Source organism: Podarcis tiliguerta (genome assembly GCF_965153285.1).
Source record: "Podarcis tiliguerta genome assembly, chromosome: 1".
NCBI classification, from domain to species: domain Eukaryota; kingdom Metazoa; phylum Chordata; class Lepidosauria; order Squamata; family Lacertidae; genus Podarcis; species Podarcis tiliguerta.
This window is the reverse complement of record NC_139534.1, coordinates 132,042,079-132,064,984: the sequence shown is the minus strand read 5'-3', so window position 1 is coordinate 132,064,984 and position 22,906 is coordinate 132,042,079. Positions and strand designations below refer to the sequence as shown.

The window sequence follows — 22,906 nt, the reverse complement described above, 5'->3', positions numbered from 1 at the left end:
TTCGGCAATCAGCCTTCTTGATGGTCCAGCTCTCACTTCCATACATCACTACTGGGAAAACCATAGCTTTTACTATACGGACCTTTGTCGGCAAGGTGATGTCTCTGCTTTTAAAGATGCTGTCCAGGTTTGTCATTGCTTTTTCCCCAATATTGGGTTCCCTTACCATTCTATGGTTCTTTCCCCCCCCCCCCCCGCCTCCCTCTGAGCAGGAGAACGCACCACTCTCATCAGGAAGCCGCCTTGAAGTCCCCGGGTAGAAATGAATATAATAATAATAATAATAATAATAATAATAATAATAATAATAATAATAATAATAATAACAACAATAATAATAATTTTATTTATAACCCACCCTCCCCAGCCAAGACCGGGCTCAGGGCGGCTAACAACCAATAATAAAGTTCACAAGTTGATGAAAATACAATTTAAAAGACTAAGATACAACATTAAAATATCCCAACGACCACAGCGGCCCCTCTCGGCCACCCCTGCAAGGTAGACCAGTGGCAATCTGACGCTCTCTCGGGTGCCGTTCCCCTCCTTCCCTGCAGGGGGAGCAAGAGCGCGGCGGACGCTCTGTCCAGATCTCTCGCCTCCCCGTCGACAGCAGAGGGGGCGGAGCTTCCGCTGGGGCAGGAAGGCGGGCCGGATATCCGCCGGCACCGGCGGATGTTGACATTGTGAGCGGACCCCGCTAAGGTAAGTCGAGAGGGGAGAAGGGGGCGCCTTCTGTTGAGCCCGGCAGGGGAGGCCGGCGAAGGTTTCCTATCCCCCCCGGGGCCTTCTTCAGTGGCTCCTTCCTCCTCCTGCAGAATAAGGTGACTGAGTGGGCTGCACCACCGCAGGCTGGGGGGGGTGTCTCTTTTTTTGGGGGGGTTGTCACCTTTTAGGAAGCTGCCCCCCCCCCCCAGTTAAAAAGGAAAGCGGCTGGAGAAACCCAGCCAGATGGGCGGGGTATAAATAATAAAGTATTATTATTATTATTATTACCCTGCAAGGGTATTATTATTATTATTATTACTACTACTACTACTACTATCTTGCAAGGGTTATAATAATATTATTAGTAGTAGTACCCTGCTCTTGTAGACTCCCAAATAGATTACAGCAATCTACTCTTTGGGGGCCTAAAGCAGGCATAGGCAAACGCGGCCCTCCTGATATTTTTGAGACTACAATTCCCATCATCCCTGACCACTGGTCCTGTTAGCTAGGGATGATGGGAGTTGTAGTCCCAAAGCAGCTGACGGACCAAGTTTGCCTATGCCTGGGCTAGCCCATCAGGGAGAAACCGTCATTTCATTTACTGCATAATAATTTATAATAATAATAATTTCTGATTTATACCCCGCCCATCTGGCTTGGTTTCCCAGCCGCTCTGGGCGGCTTCCAACAAAACATTAAAATATAATAACCTATTAAACATTAAAAGCTTCCCTAAGCAGGGCTGCCTTCAGATGTCTTCTAAAAGTCTGATAGTTGTTCTCTTTGACATCTGGTGGGAAGGCATTCCACAGGGCGGGCACCACTACCAAGAAGGCCCTCTGCCTGGTTCCCTTGGCTTCTCACAGCGAGGGAACCGCCAGAAGGCCCTCAGAGCTGGACCTCAGTGTCCGGGCAGAACGATGGGGGTGGAGATGCTCCTTCAGGTATACTGCATTCCTATCCCATCCTTTTTACCTCCAAGGAGTTTGAAAGCGGAGGGCAGGGTTCTCCTCACCCCCTCCCCTCATTTCACCCCCGACAGCCCTGCAAGGTAGGGGAGCAATTGGTTCTTTATTTCATTTGCTTCCCCCTTAGATCTCTGGGTGGTTCGCAGCATCAAGATGAAAGCACAAAATGCATAATAACAACATCAACAACAACCCCCTTTTCCCCAACCCTCACCCTGTATTGTGTATTGGTGGTGGGTGTTGTTATGTATATTGTTTTTTTATACTGTAAACCACTCTGTGGATCTTCCGGTGGAGGGCAGCAGGTGTATTTAATAAATGCATAAGATAAATAGGCTGAGAGGGAGAGCGACTGGCCCACAAAGTCACCCAGTGCGCTCCATGGCTGAGTGTGGAATTGGAACCCATGTCCCCCAGGCCCTAGTCAGACACTCTGAACCATGACTACGCCACCCTCTCTGTTTCCTATTATTTCCAGTCTTAAATCCAATTCTCCACAATTCCACATCTCGTCGGACTTGCGGGGTTGTTTGTTGATTGCATTTATATTCCGCCTTTACCTCCAAGGCGCTCAAAGTGGGGTACGTGGTTCCCACCCCTCCTCATTTAGCCCCCACAACAACTCTGTGAGGTAGGTTAGGTTGAGAGGCGGCATTGGTTGACCCTTGAGATCACCCCAAGTAAGCTTCATGTGGTCTAGTTGGCATTTGAACCCTGCTCTCTCAAGTCCTGGGAAGCGGGTGGCGCTGTGGGTTAAACCACAGAGCCTAGGACTTGCCGACCAGAAGGTCGGCGGTTCAAATCCCCGCGACGGGGTGAGCTCCCGTTGCTCGGTCCCTGCTCCTGCCAACCTAGCAGTTCGAAAGAACGTCAAAGTGTAAGTAGATAAATAGGTACCGCTCCAGCGGGAAGGTAAACTGTATTTCCGTGCGCTGCTCTGGTTCGCCAGAAGCGGCTTAGTCCCACTGGCCACATGACGCGGAAGCTGTACACCGGTTCCCTCGGCCAATAAACAAGATGAGCACCGCAACCCCAGAGTCGACCACGACTGGACCTAATGGTCAGGGGTCCCTTTACCTTTACCTCTCAAGTCCTAGTATGATACTCCAACCACTACACCATGCTACCTTCCCAGGGTTTCTAGCCCTGATCCCCATTGTGCTAGTTTTATATAGCAACCCCCCATTTTTTGTTTCAATGAATAATGTGTAGGGCAGCCTTCAAAACTGTGATTTCCTCTCACTGGCTTCAGTACAACCCATCCCACCCTTTGAAGGATTCTACCTCCTTATGTTGCTGCAAAGGGGTCTGAGCCACAGCTCCGTGGTCCAGCACCTGCTTTGGCAGAAGGGCCTAGATTCAGTCCCTAGCATCTCCAGATACCTCCAGATTCCTGCCTGAAAAGCCCAGAGAGATCCCACAAGCCAGTGCTGGAGATTATAATGAGTCATGCTACTGGTCTGACACTTATATAAGGCAAATTCCTATGTGTCCATGTTGTTATGACTGGACCATTGAGTACAGATGCAAAGTGGTCATGAGGCAGGGCCATGTGTCCAGCCCAGATCCCTGACCAGGTGCAGAGGAGCTTTAAAAAGCTCTGAGCAGTTTGAAGAATGGGCTGGGGAGCCTTCCTGTCTACCTGTGCCTTTAAATGTCAAACGCTTTGCAGCTGCTTAAGCTGTGATTTTGATCATCTTCTGTTTGGTCTAGCAAGAAATCATTTTAAACTGCCTTTAAACAGCCTTCAGCATTTCAGGCTCCAGGTACTGTCATCTAGCAGCTAAGCCTTGGGATGTCCAAATGACTAGGAAAGGTAGCCAAGAGCCAATTCTTCTTTTCCGGCTGCCTGCTCCTCCTCCTGCTTCCCTGGCCAAGACCTTCAGGGCTGGCTTTTCCCAAAGAGCTTTTAAAGACATCCTTGAGATGCTGAGCTTGGCTGTGGGTGAGACTACTAGGCCATGGAGCTTGTTTTTCCTGCTCTGGTTGGCTAAGACCTTTATTTGCACTCAACATTGAGGTCATCTTCACAGAGTGAGCTTGGAGAGGAACGGGTGGCCCTCTTGCAGTTTTTCAGGATGCTTCCAAATTGTCAGTATGTTACGGGACAGATTTGAGTGCATACCAGGAAGTTTGGATTTGTGGAATTAAATTGGATTAAAGCACTCTGTTGCCAGTCTAGAGCAACAAATCAAGTTGGGTTTTTTGTGCGGAGGAAAATGACAGAGGAATGCACCGAAAAGTGAGGAATGAGTGACTGGTTAATGGAAAGATGTGTACACACTCCACAAGCAAATTGGGGTGAATGCTCAAGAAATGGGTTATTTGAAGGAGATCTTAGTTTGTGAAAAGGTAGCTCTCCCTTTGAGGTGTCTGGTTTCTCACTTTGAGAACAGGATTCTGGGCAAGGTGGTGCCCCTTGGACCTTATCCAGCAGCGAGTTTATGAGTAGAGATAAGTTCATGTTAGTCCATAGTAAGATTTGACGTGAAGATCTTAGTTTCAGTCATTGAGCATAAATTCATAAACTCTTATTTTTAATACTGTAACGAATTATTGTGTTATACATACCGTTATGAGTTTGCGTTTCTAATCTCTGTTTGAGTTTGTAATCTCCATTTGAGTTTGTACTCCTTGTCAGAATAGATACTTTTGAATGGATTAGTTTTTTCAATTGACTATTGATTTGCGAGAAAGGTCCACTCCCACTTTTGAAACTTATATTGGCCAGGGTTCTTGGTGTGCTCTTTTCTCTTGGTATATTTAATAACAAGAACTCCAACTTATTTAACCCTAGGAGCCAGCCATTTTCAGAGACTGGCAGAAGTGTCTCTTGACCCTCGCTGACTCCTCTTGCCCCCGGGCAAAGGAAACAGCTCTGAGCGTGGCTTTTTCCCCATCCTGTTTTGGCTACGCACAATTTTGAAAGCTTTTCTTCCTCTTTGTGCCCTTCTTGAAGGAGACGATCCTGTTACAGGCATGGCAGATGACAATGAAGAGTTGCCGGTGGATGAGGATCTGCCGGAGGATGAAGATTTGCCGGTGGATGAAGAGATCCCCGGGCCAGCAGAGGACAGCTTGGAGCATCTAGAGAATGGCAGTCCTGCCGAACGGAGCGGCCACGTGGCTGTCAGCGATGGGCAGTGCATGTTCGTTTGGGGCGGGTATAAGGTGAGCAGCAAAAAAGACTCTTGGCAAAGGCAGGACAAGAAAAGGTGGAGCCCTTGCTCCCCCCATCACAGAGGGCTGGAGAAGATGCACCTGGTTTAAAATGTGTGTGTGAGAGAGAGAGCAACAGGTTGCTGCTAACCATGTTGTAATAATTTAATTGATCTGTTGCCTTATATTTGAAGGTCTCAAGGGACTTTGTGGGATAATAATAATAATAACAACAACAACAATTTATTATTATTTATACCCCGCCGATCTGGCTGGGTTTCCCCAGCCACTCTGGGTGGCTACCAACAAAACACTAAAATACAATAACCTATTAAACATTAAAAGCTTCCCTAAACAGGGCTGCCTTTAGATGTCTTCTAAAAGTTTGGTAGTTATTTTTCTCTTTGTTGCCATTATTATTACTTCATTGTCTTATGCCCCAAAGCTCTCAAGGGATGTATTAAGTACAGTCAAACCTCATGTTACGTTTGCTTTAGCGTTTTCAGGTTGCGTCCCACAGCGACTTGGAAGTACCGAAAAGGGTTACTTCTGGGTTTCGCTGCTCGCGCATGCGCAGACGCGCAAAAGGACGTTATGCGCAGAAGCGGCGAATCGCATCCTGCAGACGCGGGTTGCGTTCCTTTCAGGTTGCGAACGGGCCTCCAGAACGGATGAGGATGCTGAGGATGATAGTGACATGGTGAACTTGATTTAAATCAATAGTCAGTAAGACTTGATTTACATAATTTTTTTTACAGAAAGACTCATTCTTGCTGGTATAATCTTAATATTTACAACCCGACAAAGGTTTCATTTTTGGAATAATAAATTTTCAGAGTAGTTTTTACAGTTATATCAAAAAATATACTATACTATTAGAAATAGATTGACGGATAATTATGAAATTATTGTGAGATTTAATAAGTTAACTTTATATTTGGACCACTTTTCTGCTGTACTTGGAAGGAGAAAAATAATTGTTTCCTTAATTACAATTTAAACAATTTATTTAATTAAAACAATGATGACATAGCATATGTATCCATGTTTGTTAACTGATGTGGTTAAACGATTTAAAAAAAACCTTTTAGTTTTAGCATACATGAAAAACTTAAAACAAATCCCTATTTCCTGATGAATAGTCTCTGTACTATAATTTAAATAGAAAACTCTCTTTAGAAAGATTTTTCCTCCAAAAGCATTTTATTTTAAAAATCCAATTTAAATAAAAAAAATCTGATTTAAATAAAAAAATTGATATTTTTTTAATCTATTTTTTTTTAGAACATTGATTTTTATCCACCCTGAATAGTGATAATTTTTTTGTACCCCACCCATCTGACCTCTTCTGCTGTTTTCCTTCCTTGGAGGTTTTCAAGCAGAGATTGGACATCCCTCTGTCATGGATGCTTTAGCTGAGATTTCTGCATTGCAGGGGGCTGGACTAGATGACCCCCGGAGTCCCTTCCAACTCTATGATTCCATGACATGGGGCTGGGCTTGGCCCTGGCTTAGTCAGGATCCTCTGTCTCTAGAAAAATGCTCCCTGTGGATTCATCAGAATGTCAGATTGAAAAAACAGACTATAAATAAATGGGGCTCACAGCCTTGCCCTGGAATAGCCCACATTTTTATACCCAAGTTGGCCATGATTCTCAAAATACAGATATTTGGGTGGAAATGGAGGGCGGGGTGTTCTTTAGACTATTAGCATAAAGAGAGAAGCAGATGGTGCTTTTTAATTAATCGTTCCATTCAATAATGGGGGTGCTTCCCTTCTTTCCTTCTTTCCTGCTTCAGAATGCTCAAGTGAGAGGATTCTACGACTTTTACCTGCCCCGAGATGAAATCTGGATATACAACATGGAAACTGGAAGATGGTAAATTATATCTTGACTGCCTCCTATCTCCCCCCAAAAATGCCTCCAACCATGATCACGTTTTGTTAGAGCAGTAGAAAATTATTATTATTATTATTATTATTATTATTATTATTATTTATACCCCTCCCACCTGGCTGGGTTTCCCCAGCCACTCTGGGTGGCTTCCAACAGAATATTAAAATACAATAGTCTATTAAAGATTAAAAGCTTCCCTAAACAGGGCTGCCTTCAGATGTCTTCTAAAAGTCTGGTAGTTGTTTATTTCCTTGACATCTGATGGGAGGGTGTTCCACAGGGTGGGTGCCACCACCGAGAAGGCCCTCTGCCTGGTTCCCTATAACCTTACTTCTCGCAGCGAGGGAACTGCCAGAAGGCCCTCAGAGCTGGACCTCAGTTTCCGGGCAGAACGATGGGGGTGGAGACGCTCCTTCAGATATACTGGACCGAGGCCATTTAGGGCTTTAAAGGTCAGCACCAACACTTTGAATTGTGCTCAGAAACATACAGTCGTGCCTTGGAAGTCAAACGGAATCCATTCTGGAAGTCTGTTCATCTTCCAAAAGGTTCAGAAACCAAAGCGCAGCTTCTGATTTCCTGGCTTCTGATTTCCTGCAGCCAATCGGAAGTTGTGGAAGCCCCGTCGGACGTTCGGGTTCCAAAGAACGTTCACAAACTGGAACACTCACTTCCGGTTTGGGAGCCAAAACGTTTGACTTGCAATTGTACTTCCATGTCCTCCAGTTTTTTGTTCGTTTGCTTTATTTTTCAACCCACCCTTTCTAGATGGCTCAAGGCAGATAAGACAAAACGTGCATTGAAAGAAGGAAATTGCAGGCCCTTTGGTTAGAGAGTCTTCTGATCCGCTTTACGGAAAGCAAGACGGGGAGAGTTGCCGTCCTCTGTTGGATTTCTTGGAGTTCACAGGGAGCTTTCAGTACCATCATCCCTGATGGATCCTCCTAGTCAGGTTGTCTTGAGTTGAGTGCTGGAGGTGCTGCCTAGAGATGGTTCCTCTCCTTCCCAGATGCCTGATTCCAGAAGGTGGTGCCAGTGTTTTTCCACTGGGTTTTATGCTTGGGGATCCCACTGTTTTATAACTCATGCATGAATCCATTGAGAACGTTCACATGGCGCTTTGGATTGAAGTGCCATCAGTTTGGGGAGGTGATGGGAGCTCTGAATCGGCTTGTAAGTACCACACTAAGTTATACCAAAATAATAATAATAATAATAATAATAATAATAATAATAATAATAATAATTTTATTATTTATTATTTATACCCCGCCCATCTGGCTGAGTTTCCCCAGCCACTCTGGGCGGCTCCCAACTGAGTGTTAAAAACAGTACAGCGTTAAATATTGAAAACCTCCCTGAACAGGGCTGTCTTCAGATGTCTTTTAAAGATAGCTGATTATTTCCTTCACATCCGAAGGGAGGGTGTTCCACAGGGTGGGCGCCACCACCGAGAAGGCCCTCTGTCTAGTTCCCTGTAACCTCACTTCTCACAATGAGGGAACCGCCAGAAGGCCATCGGTGCTGGATCTCAGTGTCCGGGCTGAACAATGGGGGTGGAGACGCTCCTTCAGGTATACATGGGCTAGGGCCTTTTAGGGCTTTAAAGGTCACCACCAGCACTTTGAATTGTGCTCGGAAACGTACTGGGAGCCAATGCAGATCTCTCAGGACCGGTGTTATGTGGTCTCAGCGGCCACTCCCAGTCACCAGTCTAGCTGCCGCATTCTGGATTAGTTGTAGTTTCCAGGTCACCTTCAAAGGTAGCCCCACATAGAGCGCATTGCAGTAGTCCAAGCGGGAGATAAGCAGAGCATGCACCACTCTGGCGAGACAGTCCGTGGGCAGGTAGAGTCTTAGCCTACGTACCAGATGGAGCTGGTAGACAGCTGCCCTGGACACAGAATTGACCCTTGCCTCCATGGACAGCTGTGAGTCCAAAATGACTCCCAGGCTGCGCACCTGGTCCTTCAGGGGCACAGTTACCCCATTCAGGACCAGGGAGTCCTCCACACCAGCCCGCCCCCTGTCCCCCAAAAACACAGTACTTCTGTCTTGTCAGGATTCAACCTCAATCTGTTAGCCGCCATCCAACCTCCAACCGCCTCCAGACACTCACACAGGACCTTCACCGCCTTTACTGGTTCTGATTTAAAGGAGAGGTAGAGCTGGGTGTCATCTGCATACTGATGAACACCCAGCCCAAACCCCCTGATGATCTCTCCCAGCGGCTTCATATAGATATTAAAAGCTATAACAAAAGCTGTAAACGACAGATAAGCATGAGAAAGGAAGGCTTCCTTGTTAAACCCAGAGGTCTTTCTGCCCCTGCCTTGCCAGGACAAAGCACAGAACGGCTGGAGATGTTCCCCCTTCCATGTCAGGGAGCTGCGCCGTCTGTATGGACAGAGTCTTGTACCTGTTTGGAGGGCACCACGCACGCGGCAACACAAACAAGGTCAGTCCTCGAATTTCCCAGGGTGGGGTGGGGCTTGCCCCCTTTGTTTGCCTTCGTTTTGGAGCCAGAAAACTACAGTATCCAAAACCCCAACACTATCTAACATCAGATCCATCCCATGTTGCCTGACAGGCCAACTGGACAGTGAAGTCCAGTCAAAGGCGACTATGGGGTTGTGGCGCTCATCTCGCTTTCAGGCCAGGGGAGCCAGCATTTGTCCACAGACAGTTTTCCAGGTCATGTGGCCAGCAGGACTAAACCGCTTCTGGTGCAACGGGACACCGTGACAGAAGCCAGAGCGTACGGAAACACCATTTACCTTCCCGCCGCAGCAGTACCTATTTATCTACTTGCACTAGTGTGCTTTCGAACTGCTAGGTTGGCAGGAGCTGGGACAGAGCAACGGGAGATCATGCCGTCGTGGGGATTTGAACCGCCGACCTTCTGATCGGCAAGCCCAAGAAGCTCAGTGGTTTAGACCACAGCGCCACCCGCGTCCCTAAGATCTTTAAATCAACACAGAGCAGTCCAAATAATCAGGACTCCTTTGGGCCAATGAGCTGCACGTTTATAATCTGTCCCTTCATTTTCTTGCAGTTCTACATGCTTAATTCCAGGTCGAGCGACAAAGTGTTGCAGTGGGTCAGGGTGGAGTGCCAAGGCACCCCTCCGTCGTCAAAAGACAAACTCGGCGTTTGGGTTTATAGAAACAAGTAAGTTTGTCGGCGTGAACCAGAGCCTGGCTGTTCCCTTCTCTTTCCTGGAAATGATTGTGTGCTCTGCAGCCTCATTTGACTCAAAAAAATAGTGGGTTTCCATGTTGCCTGTTCTCCAAAGTGTCTCCGTTACCCATTCATTACTGTAATAGCACTCTTTTTATTTACAGTGGTGCCCCGCAAGACGAATGCCTCGCAAGACGGAAAACCCGCAAGACGAAAGGGTTTTCCGTCTGCAGAGGCGCTTCGCAAGACGAATTTCCCTATGGGCTTGCTTCGCAAGACGAAAATTGACGAAAAATTTCATGGGGGTTTTCCGCTCCAAAACCCCTTATTCTGAATCGCTAAGCTGCTAAAAGCATTTTAGCAGCAAAACCGCTAATCCCCCAAGCCTTAAAAAGCCGTTTTTAGCCCTTAAAATGTCAATAGCGCTAATAGCGCTACTCTGTCAATGGGCTTGCTTCGCAAGACAAAAAAACCGCAAGACGAAAAGACTTCCGGAACGCATTCTTTTCGTCTTGTGAGGCACCACTGTAATTTGTAATGTAATTTGGCCTAATTGGATTATGTTGGTTTCGTGTAAGCAACCTATAGCTTTTATATAAAAATAGGCAGCATATGAATGTAATAAGTGCACTTACTTGATGTTCCATGGCATCCTAAATATTAGGAGAAACTTGCAGCCAAATAGCATACAGGTTTGTGAGCATGCAGAGTTAATGGTAATTTTCAGAGTAGGGTTAGCAACAGCAAGAGGGGGCGAGGAAACAAGCCAAGAAACTTTTCCGGCTAAAATAGCAACACACCTGGATGCCTCTTCCCACCCCCTGAAAAATAATGTTTTGTTGGCTTTATGTTTTTTTCCCTGAAATAGCAACAGCAAAGCACCTCAGAGCTAATGCTGCCGACGTCTTGCTCTTGTCCTTTGGCACTTCTAACTGCCTTTGCGAATGATTCTTTGCGAATTTTAGCTGCAGTATGTAAAGGGAGGAGAAGCAGGTCATGGGTGCTCAGTTTCATTTAAATAAATCAACCTTTGCCCACCTGGTGCCCTTTTCAGACACGCTGGCTCAGCTTATGAAAGGCTAAAATAAATAATGGAATCTTTTCTCAGATATTCTGTCTTCTTTAAGTGGTGCTTTCTCGTAAGTGGAAATCCATTACTGCAACCTGGTTACTCTGATGATAGTTTATTCTTTTGTTTTTCTGCCTTCCCTTCCTTCTTTTTGAACAGGCTTATATTTTTTGGTGGCTACGGGTATTACCCTGAAGGGGAGCAGATTGGAAGGTTTGAGTTTGATGAAACCTCTTTTTGGGTAAGTCTTCTGCTTTTTGTGCGCTGGAACCTCCTCTAGTGGCTCATTTACTGATTAATGCTCTTGTAGCCTCCCAATCTACTCTTTGGGAGCCTAAAGCAGGCATAGGCAACCTCGGCCCTCCAGATGTTTTGGAACTACAATTTCCATCATCCCTGACCACTGGTCCTGTTAGCTAGGGATCATGGGAGTTGTAGTCCCAAAAGATCTGGAGGGTTGAGTTTGCCTATGCCTGCCCTAAAGACATTCTGGAAGCTGCAGATTGCTCAGGATGCTGCTGCTTGGCTGTTGGCTGGAGCAGCAAGGAGGGGTTGTATCGGCCCCATCCTGAAAGCTCTGCAGTGGCTGCATGTGATCAAAACCCCTAAGTGAATTAGGACCCAAAGAAACACTCTCTCTCCCCGCCCCCTGCCATCCAACCTTTGCATTATGATCCACAGAGAATGCCCTGCTTATAGTCACATCTGTTGGACAGTGACACAAGACAGGGCCTTCTCGGTGGTGGCATCTCACCTGTGATTTCTATGGAACCCCCTCCCAGGTGACATCCGCTTGGCCCCCTCGGTACAAACATTCAAGCAAAAGCTAAAGGCATGCCCAGGCCTTTGGATCCATAAGTGGAATTTATTCTAGATATTTGCCACTGCTTATTTGATTCTGATTGTGGGGTTTATCATTCTGTTGTTGCTGTTTTTATCTTGTTTCTTGTTGTGAGCTCCACTATGCTTCCTGATTGAGGAAGGGTGAGGAAGCGTTAAATAAACAATACCAAAAATGCAGGGAGATGGCACATGAGGCCCCCAGAACAACTGTGGCTTTCAGCTCCGCCGCCTTGAATACCTGCCCGTATTTACCTGCTCTGTGGTCCTGCTCCTCTTGGTTGGTGGATGCTGAAACTCAAACCTGTTCTAGAAGCCTCTTGCGCACATCACAGGAGGAACAGTGGCCGCAGGTAGTCAGCGCTCCGTTCCACAAATTTTTCCGTCCTAGTTTGCAAATGTCGAAACTGCTGCAGGGAATGAGATTTTATCCATTGTCCCTGTTCTTGTCGAAAAGAATTCAGGTGTTCCTCGCGGGTGGAATGATCACGTCCACGTCCTGGACACAGACACCTTTACGTGGAGCCAGCCTGTAACCAAGGTAAAGTAGTGGATTTCCAAAATATGGCAATCGTACGTTTATAAAAAATTATGATCCGGTAGGACCACCCATATTGATTAATATCAGCTGATTCATTTCCACTTTCCGTCAGATCCTAACAAATATCATCATCAATCTTTATTACGGTCCAGAGACCCAACAAATCATTACAAAGCAATATACAATTCATACAGCCTACTTCCAGGTTAAACAAGCATTTTGTTCAGAATATCGGGATTATTTGTTCTTGCAACCACTGATAAAAACTTTGCCACTGCTAATGTTCTAGCCTTTGTCCAGTCTTCCAATAGGAACCTGACATAGTGAGCCTCTGATTTTCCTGGGAAAGGTACCAGCAAGGGTAGTATCAGTTCAGCCCTGGCTTGCTCATATTTTGCACAGTGCAACAAAATATGTTTTATGGAATTGATGTCTTGAGCACATGAGCAAAGTCTGTCCTGGTAGGGAACTCCTCTCAACCTGCCAGCCCAACACTGCAGAGGGAAAGACATTTAGTCTGGCTTTGGTGAAAAGCCTTCGATAGTTTGGTACTGTCAGGTTTTTGATGTAAGAAGTTAACTGAAAGACATGCCCATATTGTACTCCTACTGCCAGCGGACACGAATATAACCACCACCAGCAAGTTCCTGAAAAGCGGTCGGTGGCAGGAGACAGGAAGGAGATTTCGTAGAGCCCAAAGCAGGTAGTCTCTCACCTGTCCCCTCTTCTTCCCCCCGCAGGGTAAATCGCCGTCGCCCCGAGCAGCCCACGCTTGTGCCACGGTTGGAAACAGAGGCTACGTCTTTGGAGGAAGATACCGAGTGAGTGCGAGAGCAGAGTGGGGACGCTGCTGCTGCTGCCTTTCTGGAGTGCAGGTTTCACTAAACTCGCCCCTCTCTCCCTCTTTCCCTCAGGAGTCCAGGATGAACGATCTCTATTCCCTCAATCTGGACAAGTGGGAGTGGCATGAAATGTACGTAGGCTTCTGTCTCCCCTTGTCGGTGCAGGGAAGCTGATCCCGAGTAGGTGCTCTCCAGATCTTTTGGACTACAACTCCCATCAGTCCCAGCGAGCACTTTGGGGAGCCGGTGGGAATTGCATCTGGAGAGCACCGGGTCTCGCTTGCTATTCTTTCTTCATTTATTGCGATTTATCCCCTGCCCTTCATCCTAAGGTCCCAGGGCAGCTTACAACAACTCACACAGTTCTAAAACCGTTCTGTACAATTTAAAATGACTGAAATAATGACTGAAATTGCTTATTATTGATTTGTTTAGAGAAGGATTTCTATCCCGCTATGTCGTCAAAAATATACAGGTGAAACTCGAAAAATTAGAATATCGTGGAAAAGTTCCTTTTCTTTCCCTAATTCAACTTAAAAGGTGAAACTAATATATGAGATTGACTCGTGACATGCAAAGCAAGATATGTCAAGCCTTGATTTGTTCTACAGGTGAAACTCTAAAAATTAGAATATCGTGGAAAAGTTCCTTTATTTCAGTAATTCAACTTAAAAGGTGAAACTAATATATGAGATTGACTCGTGACATGGAAAGCGAGATATGTCAAGCCTTGATTTGTTATCATTGCTAAGATCATGGCGTACAGATGATAAAAACCCCAAATGAACAATCTCAGAAAATTAGAATATTCAAGGAAATCAGCAAAACAAGGATTGCAAATGGAGCAAGACTGGACATCTGAGAAGTAGAAGCCGATCTCGCTTTGCATGTCATGAGTCGATCTCATATATTAGTTTCACCTTTTAAGTTGAATTACTGAAATAAAGGAACTTTTCCATGATATTCTAATTTTTCAAGTTTCACCTGTACCTAAGTGGTTTGCAGCACTCCCCTATTCCCATTCTACTCTTGAAGCGTGGGTTGAGTACAGAAGCAGCCGGCCAAATCTCCTCCCAAAGCCTGACTTCATGGCCGGAGCAGCGAATCACCTGGATCGATGTCTCCAGAGTTTCCACAATCCACCACCCCGGTCAGGAACAGGTTGCTTATAGTAAGATCAGACACTCCATTCCTGGCTGCTGTTTTGACAATCTCTTGTCAATCCCTTGTGTTTCCCCAACACAGAATCACGCAAGGCATCTGCCCGGTTGGCCGATCTTGGCATTCTCTAACCCCCGTTTCGTCTGACCATCTCTTCCTCTTTGGCGGGTTCACCACCGACAAGCAGCCTCTCAGTAAGTAAATCCCAGGAGAACTAAAAATAGCCTTTGGTTTAGACAGAAGAGCCTTTTCCGCAGAATTGGTTGGCGCTGGGTTTATTTTAGCCTTCATGGGATGATCCCAGAAGGTCCTTGCAATGGCTGCAGTTCAGGACCCGGTGGCATCTGGGGTCTGGCGCTGCTGCTGTTTGTTGCCCACCCCTCTCAGAAACACTGGCTAGATTTAAAGCGGCTAAAAGGGTCACAAAACACAACAGGCTGGTGGGAAGTTGGGCTGATTGATACGGATCTCAAATAATACATAATAGGGGTGGGGACATTGTAGGATGGGACCGTCAAAGTGCAAGTAGATAAATAGGTACTGCTCTGGCGGGAAGGTAAATGGCGTTTCCATGCGCTGCTCTGGTTTGCCAGAAGCAGCTTAGTCATGCTGGCCACATGACCCGGAAGCTGTACGCCGTCTCCCTCGGCCAATAAAGCGAGATGAGCGCTGCAACTCCAGAGTCGGTCACTACTGGACCTAATGGTCAGGGGTCCCTTTACCTTTAAGTTATTAAGGAGGGATGCAGGTGGTGCTGTGGGTTAAACCACAGAGCCTAGGACTTGCTGGTCAGAAGGTCGGCGGTTTGAATCCTCGCGACGGGGTGAGCTCCTGTTGCTTGGTCCCTGCTCCTGCCAACCTAGCAGTTCGAAAGCATGTCAAAGTGCAAGTAGATAAATAGGCACCACTCCGGCAGGAAGGTAAACGGCGTTTCCGTGCGCTGCTCTGGTTTGCCAGAAGCGGCTTAGTCATGCTGGCCACATGACCTGGAAGCTGTACGCCGGCTCCCTCAGCCAAGAAAGCGAGATGAGCGCTGCAACCCCAGTCGGTCACGACTGGACCTAATGTTCAGGGGTCCCTTTACCTTTTAGTGTTGCCACAGGGACGTGGGTGGCACTGTGGGTTAAACCACAGAGCCTAGGACTTGCCAATCAGAAGGTTGGCAGTTCAAATCCCCGCAAGGGGGTGAGCTCCCATTGCTCAGTCTCTGCTCCTGCCAACCTAGCAGTTTAAAAGCACATCAAAGTGAAAATAGATAAATAGGTACCACTCTGGCGGGAAGGTAGCCAGCATTTCCGTGCGCTGCTCTGGTTTGCCAGAAGCAGGTTAGTCATGCTGGCCACATGACCCGGAAGCTGTACTCCGGCTCCCTCGGCCAATAAAGCGAGATGAGCGCCACAACCCCAGAGTCAGTCACGACTGGACCTAATGGTCAGGGGTCCCTTTACCCTTTACCTTTTGTTAAGTCCTGGCCAGCTTCAGAGGTCTGTGTTGGAATCCACACTTCTTTCTTAACATATTTTATTTTATCAGATTTCCTGCCTGCCCTTGACCACAAGGACTTGGGTTGGCACTTGGATATGATGTATATTGGCTTGTGGCCTTCAGTTGGCAACAACCTCCACCTCCTGAGCCACGCTCTGGCTTCAGCTGGTGAGCCTTGAACTTCTAGCAAGAAAACCAAAGTAGATCCGATAACTCTGAAGTCTTTCCTCCTCCCCTCTCGCCCTCCCACCCCCACCTAGTACATCTGGTTTAAATTTGGCATCCTGAGAATCTTGGCTATCACTTCATTTTAAAAAAAAAACAAACCCAAGTTTCAAGACCTCATGTTTGTAAAGAAAAATTGGAAACATCTCTGTGCCTTCCCACCATCGCCACCAGTGTTCCACGTGGACGTGTTTCATTGCACCAAAAAAAAAGTACAATGAATTATTGGAGTTAAATGATTGTATGCAAAAACAATTAATTTAACCACAGTTTAGGGGTTGGGGTGTGTCCTGATCCTTGTGTTTCCTATTTGCCTCTTGAGCCTCTCGCGGTAGTTGTGGAAAATGACGGCTTCAAGTGACCACCTTGTGAGTTCAAATTCTGGATCAAGTTGTGGCCAAGGACAGCTTCTTTTGCTAACACTCAGAACTCGCTCCCAACAAAAACCTCCCTTCTGTTCCTTGCAGGTGATGCCTGGATCTATTGCATTAGTAAAAACGAGTGGATACAATTTGAGCACAATTATTCAGAGAAACCCCGGTAAGCAGCAGTAACAGACACTACTCTGAACCTTCCACAGAACTCACCTCTCCTGGTCGTTGCTTTGCTTGCACTGATGGCCCTCTTTGGCTTCTACCTTCGTGGCTCTTTAGATCTTGGGCAGTCTTTCAGCTCTTGCCTTTTTTGAGCTCAAGTAAGATTGGCTTTACAAGGGACGCGGGGGGCGCTGTGGGTTAAACACAGAGCCTAGGACCTGCCGATCAGAAGGTCAGCAGTTCGAATCTCCACGACCAGGTGAGCTCCCATTGCTTGGTCCCAGCTCCTGCCCACCTAGCAGTTCGAAAGCACGTCAAAGTGCAAGTAGATAAATAGGTACCGCTCTGGCGGGAAAGTAAACGGCGTTTCTGTGCGCTGCTCTGGTTCGCCAGAAGCGGCTTAGTCATGCTGGCCACATGACCCGGAAGCTGTTCGCCAGCTCCCTCGGCCAATAAAGCGAGATGAGCGCCACAACTCCAGAGTCGGTCACGACTGGTCCTAATGGTCAGGGGTACCTTTACCTTAAAATTGGCTTTAAGGGGTGGAGGACAGAGAAACCACTCCACCGTCTTGCATTTGACAGGGACAAATTCTGGATGAGAATATTGTCAGACAGCTGCAGCAATGCTGTCTGCAGCAGAAGTGTAGCGTCCAAATCAAGGGAAGTCATAGTGCCCCTCTATTCCTGGAGTCCTGTGTCCAGTTCTGGGCGCCACAGTTTAAAAAGGATATTGACAAGCTGCAGTGTGTGCAGCCTGGAGATGATAAAAGGGCCTGGAAACCAAGGCTTGTGAGGAACAGTAGAGGGAGTTTGGGATGTTTAGCCTGAAGAGGAGGAGATTGAGAAGTTGGATAGCCGTTGGTCAGGGATTCTTTAGCTGCAATTCCTGCGCTGCGGGAGATTCGATTTGGTGACCCTCTGGGCCTCTTCGAACTCTACAATTCTCTGATTTCCCCTTTGCATCATGGGCAGTGTGTCTAGGCCAGACTCTTCAGTTCCAGTAAACTCAGGCCAGTCTCCATTTGGCCGGCCTGCAAGGGGCTTCAAATGTCAGTCGTTCTCTTGTTTGCATCCCAGAGAAGCCAAGCGTAGCCACTTAGGCCTGTGCTTTTATTCTGTTTTAAAAAGCAATTTGCCATTCCTGAATCTTGCCGCACGTTTGGGCAAAGGGGCCTATATTTCTCGTCCGGCAGCCTTCCCACCACAGGGGTAAGAAACAAAGGAGTGTCTTGTAACAGGCCCTTCCTTAAAGGAGTGGAGGGCGGGTAAACCCTCTTGTCCAACCGCTGACTTCTCTGGGCCACAAACAAGACAGTTGAAAAGCGACACAAAATGTTGAAAAACTCACAGAAATGGATAACCGCAACAACAAAAACGGGGGAGATGAAAGCCGCATACGGCAGCAGGATTTCCTTGAGTTGCAGCCAAAGCTTTCTGCTGAATCTCCACACTGCTTGACCTCACCTTGGCCCAGTAGACCTGAAGGAGCGTCTCCACCCCCATCGTTCTGCCTGGACACTGAGGTCCAGCACCGAGGGCCTTTTGGCAGTTCCCTCACTGCGAGAAGCAAAGCTACAGGGAACCAGGCAGAGGGCCTTCTCGGTGGTGGCACCCGCCCTGTGGAACGCCCTCCCACCAGATGTCAAAGAGATAAACAGCGGTTCCGGACCTGCTCTCGGACAGGAATGATCAAATTACTTTGATAGTGGCTAAATTTTTGAGTGCTGTCCATGTGGAAAGACTGGGCCATTATAGAGAGATTTTGTGGTTCTTGATTGGTCGGTGATGTGGTAGTCTTATACTGTATTATTTATGCAAATTGTTATGCTGAATTCGTATTTTCCACAATCTTTATATGGTGTTTGTTTTATAATGGGTGGTTTGCTATGCCTAATAAAGGATTGATTGATAAACAACTACCAGACCTTTAGAAGACATCTGAAGGCAGCCCTGTTCAGGGAAGTTTTTAATGTGTGACATTTTGATGTATTTTTCATCTTTGTTGGAAGCCGCCCAGAGTGGCTGGGGAAACCCAGCCAGATGGGCGGGGTACAAATAAATCATCATCATCATTATTAATTTGTGTGATCTTACAGGCTCTGGCACACGGCGTGTGCGAGCGACGAGGGAGAGGTGATTGTCTTTGGGGGCTGTGCCAACAACCTGCTTGCCCACCACAAAGCCGTAAGTCCTTGTTGTTGTTGTTCTTCTCAGGGCACCAAGTCACAGCTCCCTTTGTAAAGCCCAAAGGCTGCCTGCTCCATCATCGTTGGGGGGCAAAATTCCTGGCTTCGCACACCCCACTGGCCCATTGCAAAGCAGTTCTGCCTGGGCAGAGCCACCCCCTCTCATACACCTTTCAATGTTGTGATTACCAGCCAGTGGGGCAGAAGAAGCTGTGCACATGACCATTATTTCTGGTTTTGGTCATGGCAAAACGCTGGCATTTGGATTTTCCAGCAAGACCACCGGATAAGCTGTTTGACAGTGGGACGGTCTCCCTTGCGAGGTTGTGGACTTTCCTTCCTTGGAGGCTTTTAAGCAGAGGTTGGATGGCCATCTGTCATGGATCCTTTAGCTGAGATTCCTGCATTGCAGGGGGTTGGACTAGATGACCCTCGGGGTCCCTTCCGATTCTATGAATCTATGATGATGGGTCTCGACTTGCTCTAGCATGGCTGCCATCTCCTGGGCAGTTCCTCTGACCCGAGTCCAAATCTGTGCAGAAGTGAGGGCGGGGGGAGAGCATTTTTCAGGCCAGGGGCCACATTCCTTTGGGGCAAGACTTCCGGGGGCCGGGGCCTGGCACACAACTCTCCATCTGGGCTAGCAAAAGGCATTACCATGGGTCAAAGGAACACTCTAGCCAGGTGAAACCACTAGAGGAAGGAGCAGGCGAGGTATGTCTGAGTGCGCAGCCTCTGTAGAGCCCCGAGGGCCCGTTGCTGTTAATTAAATTTCTATATGGCCCTTCATCGGAGGATCACAGGGCGGGTTACAATATAAAAGCACAACATTACAAGCCATCGTAGCGAATAAAAACAGCATCTCCCTTACACACTCAGTTTAAAAGGCCATCGAGTTGTTTAACTAACCAAAGGCCTGAGCAAAGAGGAATGTGTCTGCCCGGCACCTAAAGATATGCAACGAAGGCACCAGTTAAGGAGGCTTGGAGGGCAGAATTCGACTCCTGAGGTTCCCCATTCCTTGCAAATTCTGCCCTTGTGGTTCTCCCTGGTGAGGGATTTCAAATATCCTGAAGTGGCAGTGTTACGTCTCCCAAGAGGGCAGACGTTACTCACCCGCTTGGGGATCTTCCACCCCACCTGCCATTTTATCCTCAGAACCACCTGGGGAATTAGGTTGGGCTGAGAGACTTCAGGGCTGGGCAAGGATTCGAACCCGGCTCTCTCTGGTCCAGGGCCAGCAGTGTAGTCTCTGCAGCTCCACACGGACCCTTTTGAATCGGGCTGAAGTCAAAGGTGCTTTTTCCATCATGAGATTTATACAAGCTGCTCTTTCTTTTTCTTTCAGGCACATAGTAATGAGATTCTTGTCTTTTCTCTTCAACCAAAATCCCTCGTAAGGTATATATTAAAGTGGGGGGAACCCACTAATTGCTTGTGGATTCTTGCAGTTACGGTTGGATATGCAACATGAGAAACTGGGGACTTTCATATGGTATATGACGGACTCAAGTTTCTTCCTGAGAAAAATAGGAGCAGAATTACTGTATTTTTCGCTCTATAAGACGCACCAGACCACAAGACGCACCTAGTTTTTAGAGGAGGAAAACAAGAAAAAATATATTCTGAATCTCAGAAGCCAGAACAGCAAGAGGGATCGCTGTGCAGTGAAAGCAGCAATCCCTCTTGCTGTTCTTGCTTCTGGGATAGCAGCACAGCCTGCATTCGCTCCATAAGACGCACACACATTTCCCCTTACTTTTTAGGAGGGAAAAAGTGTGTCTTATAGAGCAAAAAATACGGTATTCTCGGAGTCAGAGAAACAACTTCTCTTGAGGTTTCCTCTCTAGGAATCAGTGACCATATGTCAACAAGATTTCGCCCCGTTTGTAAGCTCTGGGAAGTCAGTCAGCATTTGGCAGGTGCATTTCAACCTGCCAGTTGGGATAAGGATAGCTGCACCTGTTGAATTTCTGCCTGCCTAAAAAAGTATGTCACCCGAGAAAGGAAGGCAAAGTCTCTCCCCCCGCCTCCAACTGTGCAGGGCCCATCCAGCCTGGCTCTGCTTTCTTAACAGGTAGTTGCACAGGCTGATACATTACTCTGAAAAGCTGGGAAGCAAATCTGTTGCTGGGGAGGGTTCTGCTTTTAGAACACAGCCCCCTCTCCATCTCCCCACATAAACCCCTAAGCAGAGATTCCCAGAAGGCCAGCTGAGACTCATCGCAAGGTCAGGGGCTGGTTCCTTTTGTACAAAGGTCACACCCAGCGAGTGATGGGAAGGGTTTAGCCAAGAGGATTAAGCAAGAGAAAAGCAAGGGAGGGCAGACCCACTCCGATTGTTGGACAACAGTGGGTCCCAAGGTGGGCACTACGAGGTAGGAGGGTGCTGGAGGTGTTAACGACTATCAGACTTTGAACAGCTAGTATCATTCAATCAAATTTGTCAGTTTCATTGGATCAGATTCAACAGTTTTAATTGAACTGTCAATAAATGTGCCATTGCTTGTTAGTTGAGCATTGTGCCGTGTTAACCTCCCTTGGTGGCTTGTGCAAACAGTGCTTTTTGTAGAGTAAGGGGCGCTGGGGATGCATGAATGGGAACCGAGGGGACGGCAGCCCCCCAAAGGGATCTGAAGGGATGCCCCATGGCAGGAAGAGCTTTTCCGGGGGGCAGGAACCAAACCAATGGATTCAAATGACAAGAAGGGAGATTCCGACAAAACTAAGGGAGCTGGGCATGTTTAGCCTGGAGAAGAGGAGGTTAAGGGGTGATATGATAGCCATGTTCAAATATATAAAAGGATGTCACATAGAGGAGGGAGAAAGGTTGTTTTCTGCTGCTCCAGAGAAGCGGACACGGAGCAATGGATACAAACTACAAGAAAGAAGATTCCACCTAAACATTAGGAAGAACTTCCTGACAGTAAGAGCTGTTCGACAGTGGAATTTGCTGCCAAGGAGTGTGGTGGAGTCTCCTTCTTTGGAGGTCTTTAAGCAGAGGCTTGACAACCATATGTCAGCAGTGCTCTGATGGTGTTTCCTGCTTGGCAGGGGGTTGGACTCGATGGCCCTTGTGGTCTCTTCCAACTCTATGATTCTATGATTCTATGAAATTTGGGAGCCACTGCTCTAGGAGAACCCTAGAAAGCCCAGCGGAGATGTGCCCCATGTTCTGTTGGCCATTGGGACTTGGTGGAGGGCAGGAGAGGAGCCTGGTGGAAATTCTCAGCCCCCTTTTTCTCCCCTCTCTTTTTCCCACAGGCTGTGCCTGGAAGCCATCATGTGCTTCAAGGAGATTCTGGCCACCTCCTGGCACTGCCTGCCCAAACACCTCCTCCACAGCCTCAACCAGCGCTTTGGGAGTAACAACACGTCTGGCTCCTAGGAGAATGGCAGCGAAGACGTCTGGCTGCGCTGCGCAGGAACGAGCCCTTCTTATATAAAGAGATGTAATAATTTGAACCATCCCGGTTTGGCAAAGTGTGTGTGACATTTGTATAGGTTAATTCCCCCCACCCAAACTCTGCGTTGTAGGTAACGGCTTCTCTGCTTTGACCTTTCTTTTCTGTTTGCATGTGAATGGCTTAGAGAGAGAACCTATTTTTGTGTAAAAATTTGTTTGCAATAAATGTATTTAATGCAAGGCGAGAGGACGTCACTGCTTCGCCTGCCCTCCAGAACGATTCCTGGGAAGGGCTTCCCGCTGGCTTAAAAGCAGTGGGGCTGCAGCCCTTGAAAGAAAACAGATCAGCAGAGGAACTGAAACCTCTGTATTGTTAGTGCTGCATTTAAGGCGGAAGAGAAAGCAGCGGTGGACTTTGGGACAGTTGCAGCTGTATTTCCTTCGGGGAAAATAGCTCCATAGTCTGTAGCTCCTTGAACCTGCTCAGCTACGTCTGTCAGGCACTAGATCACAAAAGATCTGATAGCCAGCTTCAAGTATCTGAAGGGATGTCCCATGGGAGGAAGATCTGCTCCGGAGGGCAGGAACCAAACCAATGGATTCAAATGACAAGAAGGGAGATTCCGACAAAACATTACGAAGAACTTTCTGGCAGTTAGAGCTGTTCAACAGTGGGGTGAATATGTTGGTGTGTAAA

General features: G+C 47.3%; 1 protein-coding gene across 4 annotated transcripts; it reads left to right on the top strand.

Annotated features, from left to right (window-relative positions):
• The first annotated feature begins 622 nt into the window (after nucleotides 1–622).
• KLHDC2 (kelch domain containing 2) lies at nucleotides 623–22,449 on the top strand. Of its 4 annotated transcripts, none has more exons than XM_083438657.1 (14): nucleotides 623–705; nucleotides 4,639–4,850; nucleotides 6,639–6,718; nucleotides 9,077–9,194; nucleotides 9,792–9,907; nucleotides 11,145–11,226; nucleotides 12,283–12,366; nucleotides 13,107–13,187; nucleotides 13,281–13,339; nucleotides 14,454–14,563; nucleotides 16,547–16,619; nucleotides 18,714–18,801; nucleotides 20,152–20,204; nucleotides 22,068–22,449. In XM_083438657.1, the coding sequence occupies exons 2-14, from the start codon at nucleotides 4,659–4,661 to the stop codon at nucleotides 22,189–22,191; spliced, it is 1,260 nt and encodes a 419-aa protein (XP_083294783.1). In that variant the 5' UTR covers nucleotides 623–705; nucleotides 4,639–4,658; the 3' UTR covers nucleotides 22,192–22,449. The 4 variants fall into 4 exon arrangements, with proteins under 4 accessions (XP_083294783.1, XP_083294785.1, XP_083294784.1 ...); XM_083438659.1 differs by having other exon boundaries at nucleotides 644–705; nucleotides 4,657–4,850; XM_083438658.1 differs by having other exon boundaries at nucleotides 679–824.
• Nucleotides 22,450–22,906: the final 457 nt, after the last annotated feature.